Source organism: Schistocerca nitens, chromosome 2 (genome assembly GCF_023898315.1).
Source record: "Schistocerca nitens isolate TAMUIC-IGC-003100 chromosome 2, iqSchNite1.1, whole genome shotgun sequence".
NCBI lineage: Eukaryota > Metazoa > Arthropoda > Insecta > Orthoptera > Acrididae > Schistocerca > Schistocerca nitens.
The window spans coordinates 765,223,321-765,242,162 of NC_064615.1; the positions used below are offsets into that span (position 1 = coordinate 765,223,321).

The window sequence follows — 18,842 nt, forward strand, 5'->3', positions numbered from 1 at the left end:
CTGGAGAGGGTGCGAATTGTGTGGTGGACCGTAGCTTTTCCATTCTGAATTGGAATAATTCACATATGATTATACACTCCTACTAAATACAGCTCCACCGCTAACCCAGAACCACCAAGGCCGTATCAAACGCCAGCAGCTAAACCAGTCAGCTCTCAGATAACACCTAAACACGTCAACACCAGCGCACTCAAAAAACTGTGACTCACTGTATCATTTTTATGTGGTAATATAACTGAAGCGCAAAACGCCTTAAGGGATCATCAGGCTTCTGACCAGTAGCCATTTAGCTACATAATACTTTATACGAAGTCCCTCTCACACGCATGAACTGAAATATAATCCTTTGCGTAGTCAACTTTCGGTGGATCCGCAACGAAAGTTTAAGTGAAAGTAGTAATATACAGCAATTTGCACTACTGATTCCAATGGTTTTTCATGTCGAAAATATGTTGTTGAATGTCTACTTCGATCACAAACGCATTTTGATGATTTTCTTCGTTCTTATGTAACCCAGATTTCCAACGAGTGCTCTGAGCACTATGGGACTCAACTGCTGTGGTCATAAGTCCCCTAGAACTTAGAACTACTTAAACCTAACTAACCTAAGAACAGCACACAACACCCAGCCATCACGAGGCAGAGAAAATCCCTGACCCCGCCGGGAATCGAACCCGGGAACCCGGGCGTGGGAAGCGAGAACGCTACCGCACGACCACGAGATGCGGGCGATTGCCAACGAGCGCGGAAATGACGTCATGATATAGTATGCAGCAACATAAATCATTATGTCCCCGAGGCAATCCTCTGTACCACTATGAATATTCAAATGCATGCCAGTCTGATCAGTTATTATTCATGTGTTGACATCCTTGTCTTCGTGTATCATGTGAATTCTGTGAAGCTTCTGTCGCTAACATAAAATTTCGTCTGAGTTTAATTACTTTTATAAATTCAAGATATACATAATTAAGAGCTGCGTTCAGTAAGCACCATAGCAGAGGCCTCTAACACAATTTATTTTTCCATTATTGTTCGACTACGCGATAGCTACCACGTCAAGTGCGGAAGCAATGATCGTTCTTGAAGACCAGACCTTTGCCAGCGCAGGCGGTAATTGATTATATTCCAAATTCCTCTACAGTGTCTTACGGAAAGAGCGTAAGTGAATCTGGTCATCCGTGTCGGTCCATCGGATAGGCACTTTATGCTTGGCAGGTTCTTTACCGCTTTTTGAGAGGAATAGGCATTTCTTCGACTGGGCTTTACCCCTTCCTTCTCTTTCAAAGCTCTCGTCAATAACACGAGCACTATCCTACACTCCACATGTTCTCACCAGTGAACAAGAATACAGCTTGAACTTTAATCAAACGCCGGCCGCTGTAGCCGAGCGGTTCTAGGCGCTTCAGTCCGAAACCAAGCGATTGCTGTGGTCGCAGGTTCGAATCCTGCCTCGGGCATGGATGTGTGTGATGTCCTTAGCTTAGTTAGGTTTAAGTAGTTCTAAGTCTAGGGGACTGATGACCACAGATGTTAAGTCCCATAGTGCTCAGAGCCATTTGAACCATCTTTCTAGGGGACTGATGACCTGAGATGTTAAGTCCCATACTGCTTAGAGCCAATTAATGAAACCAACAAATACGGGGACGAATTTCTGACTGGAAATGGAGGATAAAAGGACCTATAAACATGTGTCCAGGAATGCATCGTTGCCACGGTAGATGGCGCTGATGAATGGAAGTTCCTCCGTCCACGTGCCGTGTGTTCCTTGTGTGTTGCACACTTCGTGACTGATGTAGCGTACTGTAAGCGGCAGAATGGTCCGGTATTCACGGCGGGAACAAGCCGAGTTGGTGTTTGTGTACAGCCAAGCAGATGGAAACGATCGAGAGGCAGCACGGCTATACCAAAACAAGTACCCTCACAGACAGCAACCACATCACACAACATTTAAAGATCTTTTTGTGCGTCTGTATGATCATGGGTCCTTTCAGACAAGAATGCGGCAGACTGTGCATGCACCAAATTTGGAGGACTGGGTTCTGCCTCTCGACCGTTTCCATCTGCTTGGCCGCACACAAATAACACCTCAGCTTGCGACCGACATGAATACCGGACCATTCTGCTGCTTACAGTACGCTGCGTCAACCACACTACTTGCAGCACACAAGGAACACACAGTCGGTGGTCAGAGGAACTTCCATTCGTCAACGCAATCTGCCGTGGCAACGGTGCAGTTCCGGACACATATTCATAGGACCTTTCTTCCCCGTTTCCTGTCGAGAATCCGCCTCTGGATTTTTTCGGTTTTAATAATGTTCTCTCTGTATAAGCACTCACACTTAAGACACGATACGCTTCGATAATTGAAGTTGTCCGATGGATGCGATTAAAAAAAGTCTTTCTGCTACAGGAGACTAAGCACCAGGGCTATATCTCAGCCTACATTGACACACATTTAAGTTTAACTGTCGCAGGATGAAAAAAATGCACGGTTGCATACTCTCTCTGTTTCCTATCCCAGCAAACTATCACAGTAAAAACGACCACGATCCATCGCAAACATACTACGTGCTCCATTCTAGTGTCTCATAGGAAACACACTTGTCGTCAAAGATATGAAATTATGCCAGAGTGAAACAGAGATCAAATTATTAAACGTCCTTGCACCACTCTGATGACTGGTGATTGAAGCCCTTTTCGCCATGAGTTGTAGAAACCCATGAGACGTGTTACAAGGAGAACGATAATGTGTCAGTTTTCATAACTTACTCAGAGCCTTGTCGCCACCGAACAGGCCGTCCAGGTTGATGTAGGCACGGCTCAAGTCGTACTTGATGTCCGAGTGCAAAGGCTTAATGTACTCCTTTCCGTCGTCTCTCTTCTCCAGCTCCCAGTGCACCGTGACGGCGAGGTCCAAGTCAGCTGAAAATAAAAACAAGCAATGTGATTTGGTGGTGTAATTTCACTGATGGGTTTCTCATTCTAATTTTGAACAACTCACTTCGTTTCAAAGTTTCTCTTGATACCAGTATAACAAGCAGAGACATACTGACACAACAAATATGCAGAAAATGAAACACTTACACCATCACGCTGTCTGACAAAATAAGCGACTGAGTAAATTTAGAATTAGGCTTCGTCTATTAGGCTTTGTCTATTACGCAAGTTCCCATGTAAAGAAGCAATAGCCTACACAGAAACATATAAAAATATTGTTTAGATTTCTAATTTCAGTCCTGGGTTTCTGTATACTCAAGCAGATATTTTTAAGTCCCGGGAATTGCGTTTGAAAAATGATGTATTGTACAACAGCTCCCGATGTGTAATCACTTTCGGATTTTCGACCCTTCATCTGCAGAGTGACACGTATCATGTAGCTCCTGTTGTTGCAAGAATGTACATCTATCCTCCGCAAGATGCCTTTTGGTGTATGGCGGAGGGTACTTGTGCTACATTTACGGTTTGCTCCCTTCCCTGTTCCAGCTGGGAATGCTACTTGGGAGGAAAGACTGTTGGTAAACTTCTTTCTGTACGAAATGGAAATTCTGAAATTTTCTCATCATGATCATTTCGCAAGACATGAATGGAGGAAGCTATATGTCTTCTACATATTCTTCGAACATGCACTCTCGGAATGGTAATTGCAAACCTATTTGTGATGCACAATCCCTTTCTTGTACCGTCTGTCATTGAAGTTAGATTGGAATCTCTGTTTCGCTATGACGCTCAGTAAACGCCCCTGTAACAAAAAGTACCGCTAGTCTTGGGATGTCCCACCTTGTAAGGGCCCCAGACTGATGATGAATACTGCAGTATCGATCAATCGAGGGTACTGTAAGCTACCTCTTTCATGGACTGATTGCATTTCGTTAAGATTCTTCCAATGAATTTCACTCTGTTTTTTTTTGTAACTTGATTACCTGATAAAAAATAGTAAAATATCCACAACACATGGTCGAAAGTAATTGTAACTTCGTACACATACACATCATCGGCGGGTGCAGCAGCAATTTTTTTTTTTTTTATGATCGGTAGAATGGCTCCCAGGGAGCATTATTGTTGTTCGTATTTAGTACTGGTATCAGGCCTGGTAGGATATGCTGCGAGTAACAGGCGCAAGTGTAGTTATTTATGTTGGTGACAGAGAACAGTGTACTGAACAACATTACATCAGTGTTTTCATTTTCAGACTAAAAATTGTAGTTATTATAATCGTATGTTGCAAGGTTGGCTAGTACCTCCAAGTATATTTGGCAAGAGCAGCGATAAACGCTTATTTTCCCCTGGACAGCAGGCCTTATGTTGAGGTGTGGATGAGTGGACGCACAACAGGAAGTCTATAGTGCCAGGTGTAGTCCACTTCGAGGTGCAGTTACGATTGTGCAGAAACTTTAGGTCGTAAAGTTTGTGATGTGTTTGTGGGAAGACTGTTCAACGCAGAGAAAAAACAACTTAAGTGTGTGCAAGCTAAGGTACCATACATAAAAATATCTGCACTCATACCTGTTACACCCTGTGTAAACGACGTTAATGGCGTCAGATACTGAATGACTGAGTGATCATTGTGGACGAGACGGAGGTGCTGTGTATTCATATGAGATAGTGTTTTCACCACTTGATGAAGTTGGAAAGGTGCGTCATTGCGCACTTCCATTTGACTGGCTGGTAGAATCATGCAATATCCATATTTGTGGGTTATTCAGATATGACAGCTACCTGATGTTGGACTGCATGAAAACGTGAGAGCAGAAACACTCATCGTCATGGTTGCTGCCAACCACATCCGACCGCCATAAGGGACGATCGGTGTATTCTGCACCAAGCCCATCGTAGCCCCTTCACATCGGATCTGACAACCCGAGAACAAATAATGGACTTCCTGCAACATTCAGTGCCATCCCGCACCATTGGTCGGACAGGGGAAGTACCGTTCCACGTATTTGGTTGCCATTAAGATCAAAACAGAAGCGACTGCATTTTGAGTGGTACTGTTACCGGGAAGCACGGACTGCTGACGAACGACGTCACACTGAGCTCAGCAACGAATGGCAGTCCTGCACCAACCCGAATGAACGCGTCGGCGTGTTATGGCGAAGACCTGGGAAGGTGTCCAAATAATCCGGTGTTCTGGGGAGGCACAGCGGTGTTATTTCTGGCTTCATGGTGGGGGGAGCCGTTGGATATGACTTCAGAACGTGGTCGATAGTGAACTCTGACATCATGAGGGTAGGTCGCGGACATTCTGCGTTCTCTCGTATTACCTCTCGTGGTGTCCTGTCACAACTGGACGATGTTGGTCCACACACGGCATCATGGCATGTGTCTGCAAACGTCGACGTTCTCGTGCAGCCAGCAAGATCCTCATATCTGTCCCCTACATGTATGACATCAGCTCGAACGTCAACTACGTCCCAGATCAGTATCCGGGTCATCAAGGATCCGTTAGACAGTTATGAGACGTCTTCCTCAGGTGAGGACATAACGGCTTTATGACACACTTCACAACTGAATCAGTTCATGCATAAAGGCGAGAGCGGGTGCAGCGTCGTTCTGATACACGGGCTCATACTGCCAAACTTGACTCGATTTTGTAATCACTGAAATAATATCACATAGCCTCTAAAGCCATGAAGTTTCATTTCATTTCCTCGTCCCCTTCCGTGTGCTCGACCTTTTTTATCACGCAGTATAATTTTACGTGACTGCTCCAGTTTCGATCTTCTCAGACGATTACTACCAGATTTTTGAGGTTGTTTCTGTTTCCAGTGGTTTTGTGCCACTCGCATAATCGAACAACAATGGAGTCTGTTAATGCTCAACTAATTTATTTGTGTTCAAAGTAAATTGCCATTACTTTCAAAATGACTTTTACGTATGACGCTTTCATCCCATTCAGACCGAGTGGGTTTGTTTCACCTGTTAGTGACTATCTGTTGAATAGTCACTAAGCCGGTCCGGTCTTCCGTGAACTTAAACGTTTTTTCAGTTGACGACAGAGCGCTTCTGTATGCAAGTGATGCAATACACAAACCTTGGCACCATTATCTAATGCCGTTTGGACTCATGGACAAACAGACCTTGTTCACTTTCACAACAACTGTGTTTGTCTAATTCATGTTGATTCCTACAGAGGATCAATATATCTTCATTTAAAATTTCTAATAATTTGGTATAACAAAATGTTATGCGGTTATGACACATATAGAGCATGTTCATAAACAAAATACGTTTGTATTATGGAAACAAACCAGTATTTTGTTTCGAAATAAAAAAATATGTTTGCATGAGCTCTTGTTCAAGTTCAAGGTTGCCTGATTTATCTCTCTAACAAGTAAGTGCTGAGCTCTCTAAATTTTCATCGAATTTACTTTAGCCAGCGCTGGAATATTATCTAGTTTTGAAATATTATTTTATTAGTTGATTCCGTCAGACAACAGTAATAAAGTGCTTCTCTAATATATAAGCTCATTCAGAGTTATAACGACAGTGTGTTCGCAGGTGGCGACACGGGTAGCTGCTGTAGACTCATTGAGGACGTCTACCGCATTTTTATCTTTTCTTGTAGTCTCAGAAAGTTGTTGCTGAAGGACAAATATTACTGGAGACTCTTATGACACGTTACAGTATTTGAAGAAGCGATGGCATACGATAAAGATAAACTGGAGTGTATTTGTACTTTCTGAGGCCGGCCGGTGTGGCCGAGCGGTTCTAGGCGCTACAGTCTGAAACCGCGCGACCGCTACGGTCGCAGGTTCGAATCCTGCCTCGGGCATGGATCTGTGTGTTGTCCTTAGGTTAGTTCAGTTTAAGCAGTTCTAAGTTCTAGGGGACTGATGACCTCCGAAGTTAAGTCCCATAGTGCTCAGAGCCATTTGAACCATTTTTTTTTTTTGTACTTTCTGAGTGTTGTCCTAAAGTACACCTCACCAATGACGACGACGAGAAAATCACAGAAAATAAAATTGTCCGTACTCACCATAGGGGAATGGAAAATGTAAACAAGGAGGGAGATGAGAGTACTTCCGGACATATCGTCCGCCACATCCTGTACTGTGGCTTTCGGAATATAGGAGCTACTGTAGATAGAAAGAAATACGCATATCAATCGTGATACACTAGGCAACTCGTGGCTCGTAACGTCAGTTCAAGACATAAGAAACTCTTACTAAATTACCGTCAACCGGGATTACTTTACACACATTCTTTGTATGTCTTGGTTTATAAAGAGTGATTAGTTACGGAACTGACAGAAACGAGTTTGTGTACACCATCAGGACTCTTAAGGACAATTGTAACCTGAAAATGAATGAAAATCACGTTTATGACGTACCTTAAGAAAAACTGTGTATAAAGTTACCTCTACCAAGGGGTAACTTTACAGACATACATTTAGCAAGATATTCGACAATATTGCCTCGTAATGGTTAACTTTACACATGTCCGGAAACTTTAAATGGAATGAAAACAGAAAGCTGAAGAGGCGTGGCAATTTTCGTAGCTTTATTGACTTGTCGTAACACATTACAAAAATCAGTGGAATATGGCGAATCATTGTAATTTTAAGTTCCTAGAAAATAAGCTGAATACAGTGTTCCTGTAGTTTCCGGAGCGCGACTTCTCACTCTTCACTTTTATGGCACTTCTACGGCAGCATGAGACACCACTAACTCTAATTTCACTGCAGTAAAGATTGATATGTACATAAGTGATTACAGGTGTTCTTTGAACTTCAGAAACACTCTTCGCACAAATCTAGGTTTATCAAGTGCGCCCACAATGTCCTTATAATTGATTTCGGAGATATCATCAACATCAGGCCATATAAATGTGTATGTTAAGTCACTCGTTACCTTCACGGAATTGTCTCTCATCACAACATATAACTTTGTCCACATGTCCAATAAAGTTCTTGGTTTTCTTTGTTTTTACTTCTGTTTGCATCTAGCAGCCTATGTAACGTTTCCCCCATCCAGTCGTGAGTCGTACACCTTCGGTTGTTTTCGGCTTTCTGGTAACTTTCGCCTATAGTTCCCACCTCTTGAGGCCTTGTTGAAGTACATTTCATGCAAACCAGAATAGCAACTAAACGTAACTATGACATAGCAATGAAACTTTCTATGTAACTCACAATACATAAAGAGACTCACATTATGTTAACTGCAATTATCAGCCAGCAAAATTATGTGCCAACAACACAATCGCGTCTTTCCTACCACTAAAGTTCACTATGTCTTACCTATGCAGCCATTTTACTCAGAACTTCCAAAACCGGTCACGTGCGGCAGTCGATAGTACTTAATGGGATGAGCGTCAAGTAATGCAGGTTGTGTAAAATAACACCAATTGACGGTACTTTGGGAAAAACAAGAGTATAATTCCCACGTTACGGGTTATCCGAATTTCGGCGATAACCTTTCTTCCAAAAGTACTAACGCAGTAAGGTAAGCGGTAGAGCTTACGTGAGGTTCATAATGTATGAGAGAAGTCATGGGAAGGAGGGAGGGATTAGAGCTGTGAGACGTGCAAATACATTATTGTATTAATATACATTTCTAATTCTGTAGCAAATTCCCAAAGAACGAGAAAAGGCAACGGTTAGCTAGTGGTCGGAGAGGACAGAGGCTGCGGTGCGGAATAGCACGGGAAGTGAGATTGCTGCTGACATGCACTTGTACTCACTGAGTGTGATGTTGGAGTCTCCGTTGCCCTTGATGGGTACCACAAGGATCTTGCCGTCCACGACGTACTTGCCCACCATCTGAGCTACAGGCACGCTGGCTTTTATCACAGCTTGGTTTTTGGCGAGATCGAAGCTGAAAATGAAACAGTGATGTAGTAAATGATTAAATCTCATAACACTCCCACAATTATAGCTAGCGGTTGCGACAGTAAGCACGTTCACCTTAATCGATAGAGAGATCACAGGGACTAACATTATCTGGATAGGTGGGCACTGATTTGAACCTCACTCATCCTAGATGTGTGCCAAAAAGTCGTTTTTTTTTAAAAAAGAAAATGTTATTAGGTAAACATGTCATTTGAGTACGTACTCTTCCTTAATCCCTAGCCACATAGTCCACCTCTTGACAAGCTTGCCTTACCGGCCTGGTAGAGCCTCTGTAGCATCGTCGACATTCAGTGTTGAAGCGCCAGCAGAACCACGTCATCCGAAGACAACTTAGATTCACGTAGGTCAATAGGGCCAATAAGATGAACATCGCTAGGGGATATGTCAAGACTGAGCTTTGCTCAAGGAGCTCAGAACTACGATTCTGATGACACTGGCGCGTTTATTCCAGCGGTAAGAGGGCGCGCATTATCATGGAATGAAATCACACCTTTCGAAAGCTTCCCTCCCATTTTCCATTCGAGTTTCAGATCTTGCAGCTGCTCACAACAACTGTCATTTATCAACTGTCCGTTTAATGAGTTTAAAGTTTAATGAATTAGCAATTTACACTGTCATTAACAACTTCTTTTGCTGAAGCTTAGTTTTTGAGCGTCTCTACTATAGGCGGAGATGGATATTTCGCCACCATGCCCTCCCAATTACGCTGCAATACGTAGTGATGAGAACTCGTCCCAACAACGGCTACTATGTGTTTGAAGGAGTCTCCGCCTTTCTTATCAATACGGTCTGTTTCTCTTCGTTCACGTGTTACCAGACAGGCACAAAGCTGACCAGTGCCGATAGTCTGTCCAATATAGGTATTTCGATAATGACAGGGAATGTTATAAACTCCAGGCTTTCTCAATCCCAAATCATTTTCAACTGATCCGAACAGGGCTCTAGTCTTGGTTAAACGCAAAAGAACATTTTTAGGCTGGTCCCGGCTGAGGTTCGAGTCCTCCCTCGGGCATGGGTGTGTATGTTCGTCCTTAGGATAATTTAGATCGAGTAGTGTGTAAGCTTAGGGACTGATGACCTTAGCAGTTAAGTCCCATAAGTTTTCACACACATTTGAACACTTTTAATATAATATTTTCTGAGAATTCTAGCAATTTTTGAAGAAATACTTAGAGCAAAGGGTACAAAAGCCACTGATTTACTAGTATCCGGCACTTGTTCACTTGATGGTCCAAACTAAAAAGCCCGATTAACTGACAAGAAATGCTATGATGCTACTCTGTCGGCTTTGGAAAAAAAGGTATGAACTTTGTTCCTACACCAAGGAATCTACCTACTATTGATATGCATCATTTGGATATGCATGGACCATTTCAAATTGTAATGTCTAACTTTGGCCCAATAACTTCAGTTCTGGCATGACAGTCATCATGAACTATCAGCTCAGGTATCTCAGTGTTCCGATCCGGTTTCGAAGTGGTTAGCTTACCTCAACGTTCTTCGTCTCAAATAGATACACACCAACTTCCAAAACTGTTTATTCAATCCTAAAGTCATTGCTCACTAAGAAACCCACGACTAGAAAGCAAACGCATTATGATTCATTCTCTCCGCTACGTTAATCCCTCCGGTTTATAGAAAAAGAATTGACTCTGCTCATTTCTTTCTTGCCGCATACGGAGAACGGAGTAAGTAATACAATGCTCTGAAATCATTTGGAATAGAGCTGTTCACTGAACCAACGCAACCCAAGCACGAGGAGCACAATGATGCCAAGGCACATCATTGGTGAGTCATTGCAGTCAACCTACAGAAAAGAAAAACGAAATGCCCTGAATTCTCGACTTGCCCTCGTGCCTATAACATCTGCCTCTACATCTACGTGATTGCTATTCACAATAAAGTGGCTGACAGAGGGTTTAATGAACCACCTTCAAGCAGTCTCTCTACCGTTCCACTCACGAACGGTGCGGGGAAAACTAGCACTTAATTCTTTCTGTGTGGGCCCTGATATCTCTTATTTTATCGTGATGATCATTTCTCTCTATGTAGGTTGGTGCCAACAGAATGTTTTCGCAATCCGAGGAGAAAACTAGTGATTGAAATTTCATGAGTAGTTCCCGTCGCACCGAAAAACGCCTTTCTTTTAATGATTGCCACTCCAATTCACGTATCATTTCTATGGCACTATCTCCCCTATTTAGTGATAATACAAAATGAGCTGCCCTTCTTTGTACTTTTCCCATGTCTTCTGTCAGTCCCACCTGATGCGGATCCCAAAAAAATGGCTCGTTGGCTCTGAGCACTATAGGACTTAACATCTGAGGTCATCAGTGCCCTAGAACTTAGAACTACTTAAACCTAACTAACTTAAGACATCACACACACCCATGCCCGAGGCAGGATTCGAACCTGCGACCGTAGCGGGCGCGCGGTTCCAGTCTGAAGCGCCTAGAACCGCTCGGTCAATCCGGCCGGCTATTCAGGGTTAGTTGCCACTTTTCGCATCATACAGATGACTTATCTAAATCATTTTACAATTCGTTTTCGTCATCTGGTGACTTTACAAGACGGTAAATGACAGCTTCATCAGCCGCGCGGTATTAGTCGAAAGGTCTGGGGCGCTGCAGTCATAGACCGTGCGGCTGGTCCCCGCGGAGGTTCGAGTCCTCCCTCGGGCATGGGTGTGTGTGTTTGTCCTTAGGATAATTTAGGCTAAGTAGCGTGTAAGCTTACGGACTGATGACCTTAGCAGTTATGTCCCATAAGATTTCACAACATTTGAACATTTTTGAATAGCATCATCTGCTACTCAGATTGTCTCCTATGTCGTTAATATAGATCAGGAATAATAGAGGGCCTATAACACTTTCTTGGGGAACGCCGGATAATACTTCTGTTTTACTCGATGACTTTCCGTATATTACTACGAACTGCGACCTTTCTGACAGGAAATCACGAATCCAGTCGTACAACTGAGGCGATATTCCATTCGCACGCAGTTTGGTTAGAAGACGCTTGTGAGGATCGATGTCGAAAGCCTTCTGGAAATCTAAGAATATGGAATCAATTTGAGATCCCTGTCGATAGCAATCATTACTTCATAAATAGAAAGAGCTATTTGTGTTTCGCAAGAACAATATCTTCTGAATCGGTGCTGACGACGTGTCAATAAATCGTTTACTCCGAGGTACTTCATAATGTTCGAATACAGTTTACGTTCCAAAACCCTGCTGCAAATCGACGTTTGTGATATAGGTCTGTAATTCAGCAGATTACTCCTACGTCCCTTTTTGGGTTTGGTGTGACTTGAGGTATTTTCCAGTCTTTAGGTACGGATCCTTCTGTGAGCGAGCGGTTGTATATAATTGCTAAATATGGAGCTATTGTATCAGAGTACTGTGAAAGGAACCTGACTGGCCTACAGTCTGGACTGAAGGCTTTATCTACTTCTTTGTTCCTCATTTTGGCAGTTATTTTTGATTGTAATTCAGAAATATTTACTTCGTCTTCTTTGGTGAAGGAGTTTCGGAAAACTCTGCTTCAGTGCCAAAGTCATCAGTGACTTCACCTTTTTTATCGCGCAGTGAAGGTATTGATTGCGTCTTGCCTTTGGTGTGCATTATGTATGACCAAAATCTCTTTGGGTTTCCTGCCATATTTCTAGACAGATTTTCGTTGTGGAAATTATTAAAAGCATCTCACATAAAAGTACGCGCTATATTTCGAACTTCTGCAAAACTTTGCCAGTCTTATTGATTTAGCGTTCTCTTAAATTTGGCACGCTGTTTTTCGCTGCCTCTGCAACAGCGTTCTGACCCGTTTTGTGTACCATGGGGGATCAGTACCATTTCTTGTTAATTTACACTACTGGCCATTAAAATTGCTACACCACGAAGCTGACGTGCTACAGACGCGAAATTTAACCGACAGGAAGAAGATGCTGTGATATGCAAATGATTAGCTTTCCAGAGCATTCACACAAGGTTGGCGCCGGTGGCGACACCTACAACGTGCTCACATGAGGCAAGTTTCCAACCGATTGCGCATACACAAACAGCAGTTGACCGGCGTTGCCTGGTGAAACGTTGTTGTGATGCCTCGTGTAAGGAGGAGAAATGCGTACCATCACGTTTCCGACTTTGATAAAGGTCGGATTGTAGCCTATCGCGATTGCGATTTATCGTATCGCGACATTGCTGCTCGCGTTGGTCGAGATCCAATGACTGTTAGCAGAATACGGAATCGGTGGGTTCAGGAGGGTAATACGGAACGCCGTGCTGGATCCCAATGGCCTCATATCACTAGCAGTCGAGGTGACAGGCATCTTATCCACGTGATTGTAACGGATCGTGCAGCCACGTCTCGATCCCCGAGTCAACAGATGGGGACGTTTGCAAGACAACAACCATCTGCATGAACAGTTCGACGACGTTTCCAGCAGCATGGACTATCAGCTCGGAGACCATGGCTGCGGTTACCCTTGACGCTGCATCACAGACAGGAATTCCTGCGATGGTGTACTCAACGATGAACCTGGGTGCACGAATAGAGAAACGTCATTTTTTCGGATGAATCCAGGTTCTGTTTACAGCATCATCATGGTCGCATTCTTGTATGGCGACATCGCGGTGAACGCACTTTGGAAGCATCTACTCGTCATCGCCATACTGGCGTATCACCCAGCGTGATGGTATGGGGTGCCATTTGTTCCACGTCTCGGTCACCTCTTGTTCGCACTGACGGCACTTTGAACAGTGGACGTTACATTTCAGATGTGTTACCCGTGGCTCTACCCTTCATTCGATCCCTGCGAAACCCTACATTTCAGCAGGATAATGCACGACCGCATGTTGCAGGTCCTGTACGGGCCTTTCTGGATACAGAAAATGTTCGACTGCTGCCCTGGCCAGCACATTCTCCAGATCTCTCAACAATTGCAAACGTCTGGTCAATGGCGGCCAAGCAACTAGCTCGTTACAATACGCCAGGTCACTACTCTTGATGAACTGTGGTATCGTGTTGAAGCTGCATGGGCAGCTGTACCTGTACATGCCATCCAAGCTCTGTTTGACTCAATGCCCAGGCGTATCAAGGTCGTTATTACGGCCAGAGGTGGTTGGTCTTGGTACTGATTTCTCAGTATCTATGCACCCAAATTGCGTGAAAATGTAATCACATGTCAGTTCTAGTATAATATATTTGTCCAATGAATACCCGTTTATCATCTGCACTTCTTCTTGGTGTAGCTGTTTTAATGGTCAGTAGTGTATGTTGTATATACCTCTGAATTGCTGTTGATACTATCTCTTTGAAACCATTCCACAACTTCTCTACGCTTACATGATCAGATCGGAAGGAGTGGATACTATCTCTTAAAACGGTGTTAAGAGCATTTTTATCAGCTTTTTTAAATAGATATACTTTGCGTTTCTTTTTGATGGATGTAGGTGTAACGGTATTCAGCTTAGCAGCAACTGCCTTTCGGTCGTTAATTGTTATATTCGACATGATATCAATATTTGTTCAGGATTATTTGTTGTTAAGAGGTCAAGTATGCTTCCGCAACCATTTACGCTTCAACTGGGCTCATGAACTAATTGTTTAAAATAATTTTCTGAGAAAGCATTCAGTACAACTTCGAATGACGTTTTATGCGTGCCGCCGGCTTTAAACGTATAATTTTCCCCCCATATTGAGGGTAGATTGAAGTCACGCCGACTATAATTGTATGAGTGGGGTACCTATTTGAAATGGGACTCAAGTTTTCTTTGAACTGTTCAGCAATTATATCTTCTGTGTCGGGAGGTCGGTAAAACGATCCAATTAATAGTTTAGTCCGATTGTCAGGTATAGCCTCTACCCATACTGTTTCGCAGGAACTATCTACTTAAATTTCACTACAAGGCGGACTACTTCTGACACCAATAAATACTCCACCACCGACTATATTTAATTTATCATAAGCATAAGCATTAAGCGTTAAGCACAAAAGTACTGATATTGTTAATTTCTAACTTTCGTGAGCCAAATGACTTACCACATATACTACAAGGTTTGAAACCTATATGCACTTAAATCTTCCCCCATGAACCATGGACCTTGCCGTTGGTGGGGAGGCTTGCGTGCCTCAGCGATACAGATGGCCGTACCGCAGGTGCAACCACAACGGAGGGGTATCTGTTGAGAGGCCAGACAAACATGTGGTTCCTGAAGAGGGGCAGCAGCCTTTTCAGTAGTTGCAGGGGCAACAGTCTGGATGATTGACTGATCTGGCCTTGTAACATTAACCAAAACGGCCTTGCTGTGCTGGTACTGCGAACGGCTGAAAGCAAGGGGAAACTACAGACGTAATTTTTCCCGAGGACATGCAGCTTTACTGTATGATTAAATGATGGTGGCGTCCTCTTGGGTAAAATATTCCGGAGGTAAAATAGTCCCCCATTCGGATCTCCGGGCGGGGACTACTCAAGAGGACGTCGTTATCAGGAGAAAGAAAACTGGCATTCTACGGATCGGAGCGTGGAATGTCAGATCCCTTAATCGGGCAGGTAGGTTAGAAAATTTAAAAAGGGAAATGGAGAGGTTAAAGTTAGATATAGTGGGAATTAGTGAAGTTCGGTGGCAGGAGGAACAAGACTTTTGGTCAGGTGATTACAGGGTTATAAATACAAAATCAAATAGGGGTAATGCAGGAGTAGGTTTAATAATGAATAAAAAAATAGGAGTGCGGGTTAGCTACTACAAACAGCATAGTGAACGCATTATTGTGGCCAAGATAGACACAAAGCCCATGCCTACTACAGTAGTACAAGTTTATATGCCAACTAGCTCTGCAGATGATGAAGAAATTGATGAAATGTATGACGAGATAAAAGAAATTATTCAGGTAGTGAAGGGAGACGAAAATTTAATAGTCATGGGTGACTGGAATTCGTCAGTAGGAAAAGGGAGAGAAGGAAACATAGTAGGTGAATATGGATTGGGGGGAAGAAATGAAAGAGGAAGCCGCCTTGTAGAATTTTGCACAGAGCATAACTTAATCATAGCTAACACTTGGTTCAAGAATCATAAAAGAAGGTTGTATACCTGGAAGAATCCTGGAGATACTAATAGGTATCAGATAGATTATATAATGGTAAAACAGAGATTTAGGAACCAGGTTTTAAATTGTAAGACATTTCCAGGGGCAGATGTGGATTCTGACCACAATCTATTGGTTATGAACTGCAGATTGAAACTGAAGAAACTGCAAAAAGGTGGGAATTTAAGGAGATGGGACCTGGATAAACTGAAAGAACCAGAGGTTGTAGAGAGTTTCAGGGAGAGCATAAGGGAACAATTGACAGGAATGGGGGAAAGAAATACAGTAGAAGAAGAATGGGTAGCTCTGAGGGATGAAGTAGTGAAGGCAGCAGAGGATCAAGTAGGTAAAAAGACGAGGGCTAATAGAAATCCTTGGGTAACAGAGGAAATATTGAATTTAATTGATGAAAGGAGAAAATATAAAAATGCAGTAAATGAAGCAGGCCAAAGGGAATACAAACGTCTCAAAAATGAGATCGACAGAAAGTGCAAAATGGCTAAGCAGGGATGGCTAGAGGACAAATGTAAGGATGTAGAGGCTTGTCTCACTAGGGGTAAGATAGATACTGCCTACAGGAAGATTAAAGAGACGTTTGAAGAAAAGAGAGCCACTTGTATGAATATCAAGAGCTCAGATGGCAACCCAGTTCTAAGCAAAGAAGGGAAGGCAGAAAGGTGGAAGGAGTATATAGAGGGTTTATACAAGGGCGATGTACTTGAGGACAGTATTATGGAAGTGGAAGAGGATGTAGATGAAGATGAAATGGGAGATAAGATACTGCGTGAAGAGTTTGACACAGCACTGAAAGACCTGAGTCGAAACAAGGCCCCGGGAGTAGACAACATTCCATTAGAACTACTGATGGCCTTGGGAGAGCCAGTCATGACAAAACTCTACCATCTGGTGAGCAAGATGTATGAGACTGGCGAAATACCCACAGACTTCAAGAAGAATATAATAATTCCAATACCAAAGAAAGCAGGTGTTGACAGATGTGAAAATTACCGAACTATCAGTTTAATAAGTCACAGCTGCAAAATACTAACGCGAATTCTTTACAGACGAATGGAAAAACTGGTAGAAGCGGACCTCGGAGAAGATCAGTTTGGATTCTGTAGAAATGTTGGAACACGTGAGGCAATACTAACCTTACGACTTATCTTAGAAGAAAGATTAAGAAAAGGCAAACCTACGTTTCTAGCATTTGTAGTCTTAGAGAAAGCTTTTGACAACGTTAACTGGAATACTCTCTTTCAAATTCTGAAGGTAGCAGGGGTAAAATACAGGGAGCGAAAGGCTATTTACAATTTGTACAGAAACCAGATGGCAGTTATAAGAGTTGAGGGGTATGAAAGGGAAGCAGTGGTTGGGAAAGGAGCGAGACAGGGTTGTAGCCTCTCCCCGATGTTATTCAATGTGTATATTGAGCAAGCAGTAAAGGAAACAAAAGAAAAATTCGGAGTAGGTATTAAAATTCATGGAGAAGAAGTAAAAACTTTGAGGTTCGCCGATGACATTGTAATTCTGTCAGAGACAGCAAAGGACTTGGAAGAGCAGTTGAACGGAATGGACAGTGTCTTGAAAGGAGGATATAAGATGAACATCAACAAAAGCAAAACGAGGATAATGGAATGTAGCCAAATTAAATCGGGTGATGCTGAGGGGATTAGATTAGGAAATGAGACACTTAAAGTAGTAAAGGAGTTTTGCTATTTAGGGAGTAAAATAACTGATGATGGTCGAAGTAGAGAGGATATAAAATGTAGACTGGCAATGGCAAGGAAATCGTTTCTGAAGAAGAGAAATTTGTTAACATCGAGTATAGATTTAAGTGTCAGGAAGTCGTTTCTGAAAGTATTTGTATGGAGTGTAGCCATGTATGGAAGTGAAACATGGACGATAACCAGTTTGGACAAGAAGAGAATAGAAGCTTTCGAAATGTGGTGTTACAGAAGAATGCTCAAGATAAGGTGGGTAGATCACGTAACTAATGAGGAGGTATTGAATAGGATTGGGGAGAAGAGAAGTTTGTGGCATAACTTGACTAGAAGAAGGGATCGGTTGGTAGGACATGTTATGAGGCATCAAGGGATCACAAATTTAGCATTGGAGGGCAGCGTGGAGGGTAAAAATCGTAGAGGGAGACCAAGAGATCAATACACTAAGCAGATTCAGATGGATGTAGGTTGCAGTAGGTACTGGGAGATGAAGAAGCTTGCACAGGATAGAGTAGCATGGAGAGCTGCATCAAACCAGTCTCAGGACTGAAGACCACAACAACAACAACAACATGCACTTAAATGATTACCGCCCTTTACAGTCAGCCTCCATTCGACTGGTTAATTGTCATTTGTTAATTTTTCTTTACGAACCTCTTCATTTGCTGATATACCCAGTGGCTCGAGAATAATCTGTTACGTGCTATGATCACTGTCTATCCCTATAATACACTCCTGGAAACTGAAATAAGAACACCGTGAATTCATTGTCCCAGGAAGGGGAAACATTATTGACACATTCCTGGGGTCAGATACATCACATGATCACACTGACAGAACCACAGGCACATAGACACAGGCAACAGAGCATGCACAATGTCGGCACTAGTACAGTGTATATCCACCTTTCGCAGCAATGCAGGCTGCTATTCTCCCATGGAGACGATCGTAGAGATGCTGGATGTAGTCCTGTGGAACGGCTTGCCATGCCATCTCCACCTGGCGCCTCAGTTGGACCAGCGTTCGTGCTGGACGTGCAGACCGCGTGAGACGACGCTTCATCCAGTCCCAAACATGCTCAATGGGGGACAGATCCGGAGATCTTGCTGGCCAGGGTAGTTGACTTACACCTTCTAGAGCACGTTGGGTGGAACGGGATACATGCGGACGTGCATTGTCCTGTTGG

At 43.1% G+C, this 18,842-nt stretch overlaps 1 protein-coding gene across 1 annotated transcript in view; it reads right to left on the reverse strand.

Moving 5' to 3' along the window:
• The window catches only part of LOC126235314 (uncharacterized), a 195,201-nt gene that overhangs the window by 80,436 nt on the left and 95,923 nt on the right, over positions 1-18,842 (reverse strand). Inside the window, exons 4-5 of the mRNA XM_049944037.1 lie at positions 8,683-8,816; positions 2,773-2,925 (exon numbers count right to left, since the gene is read on the reverse strand). Coding sequence (XP_049799994.1) covers positions 2,773-2,925; positions 8,683-8,816 — 287 coding nt within the window. The remainder of the gene's footprint in view (positions 1-2,772; positions 2,926-8,682; positions 8,817-18,842) is intronic.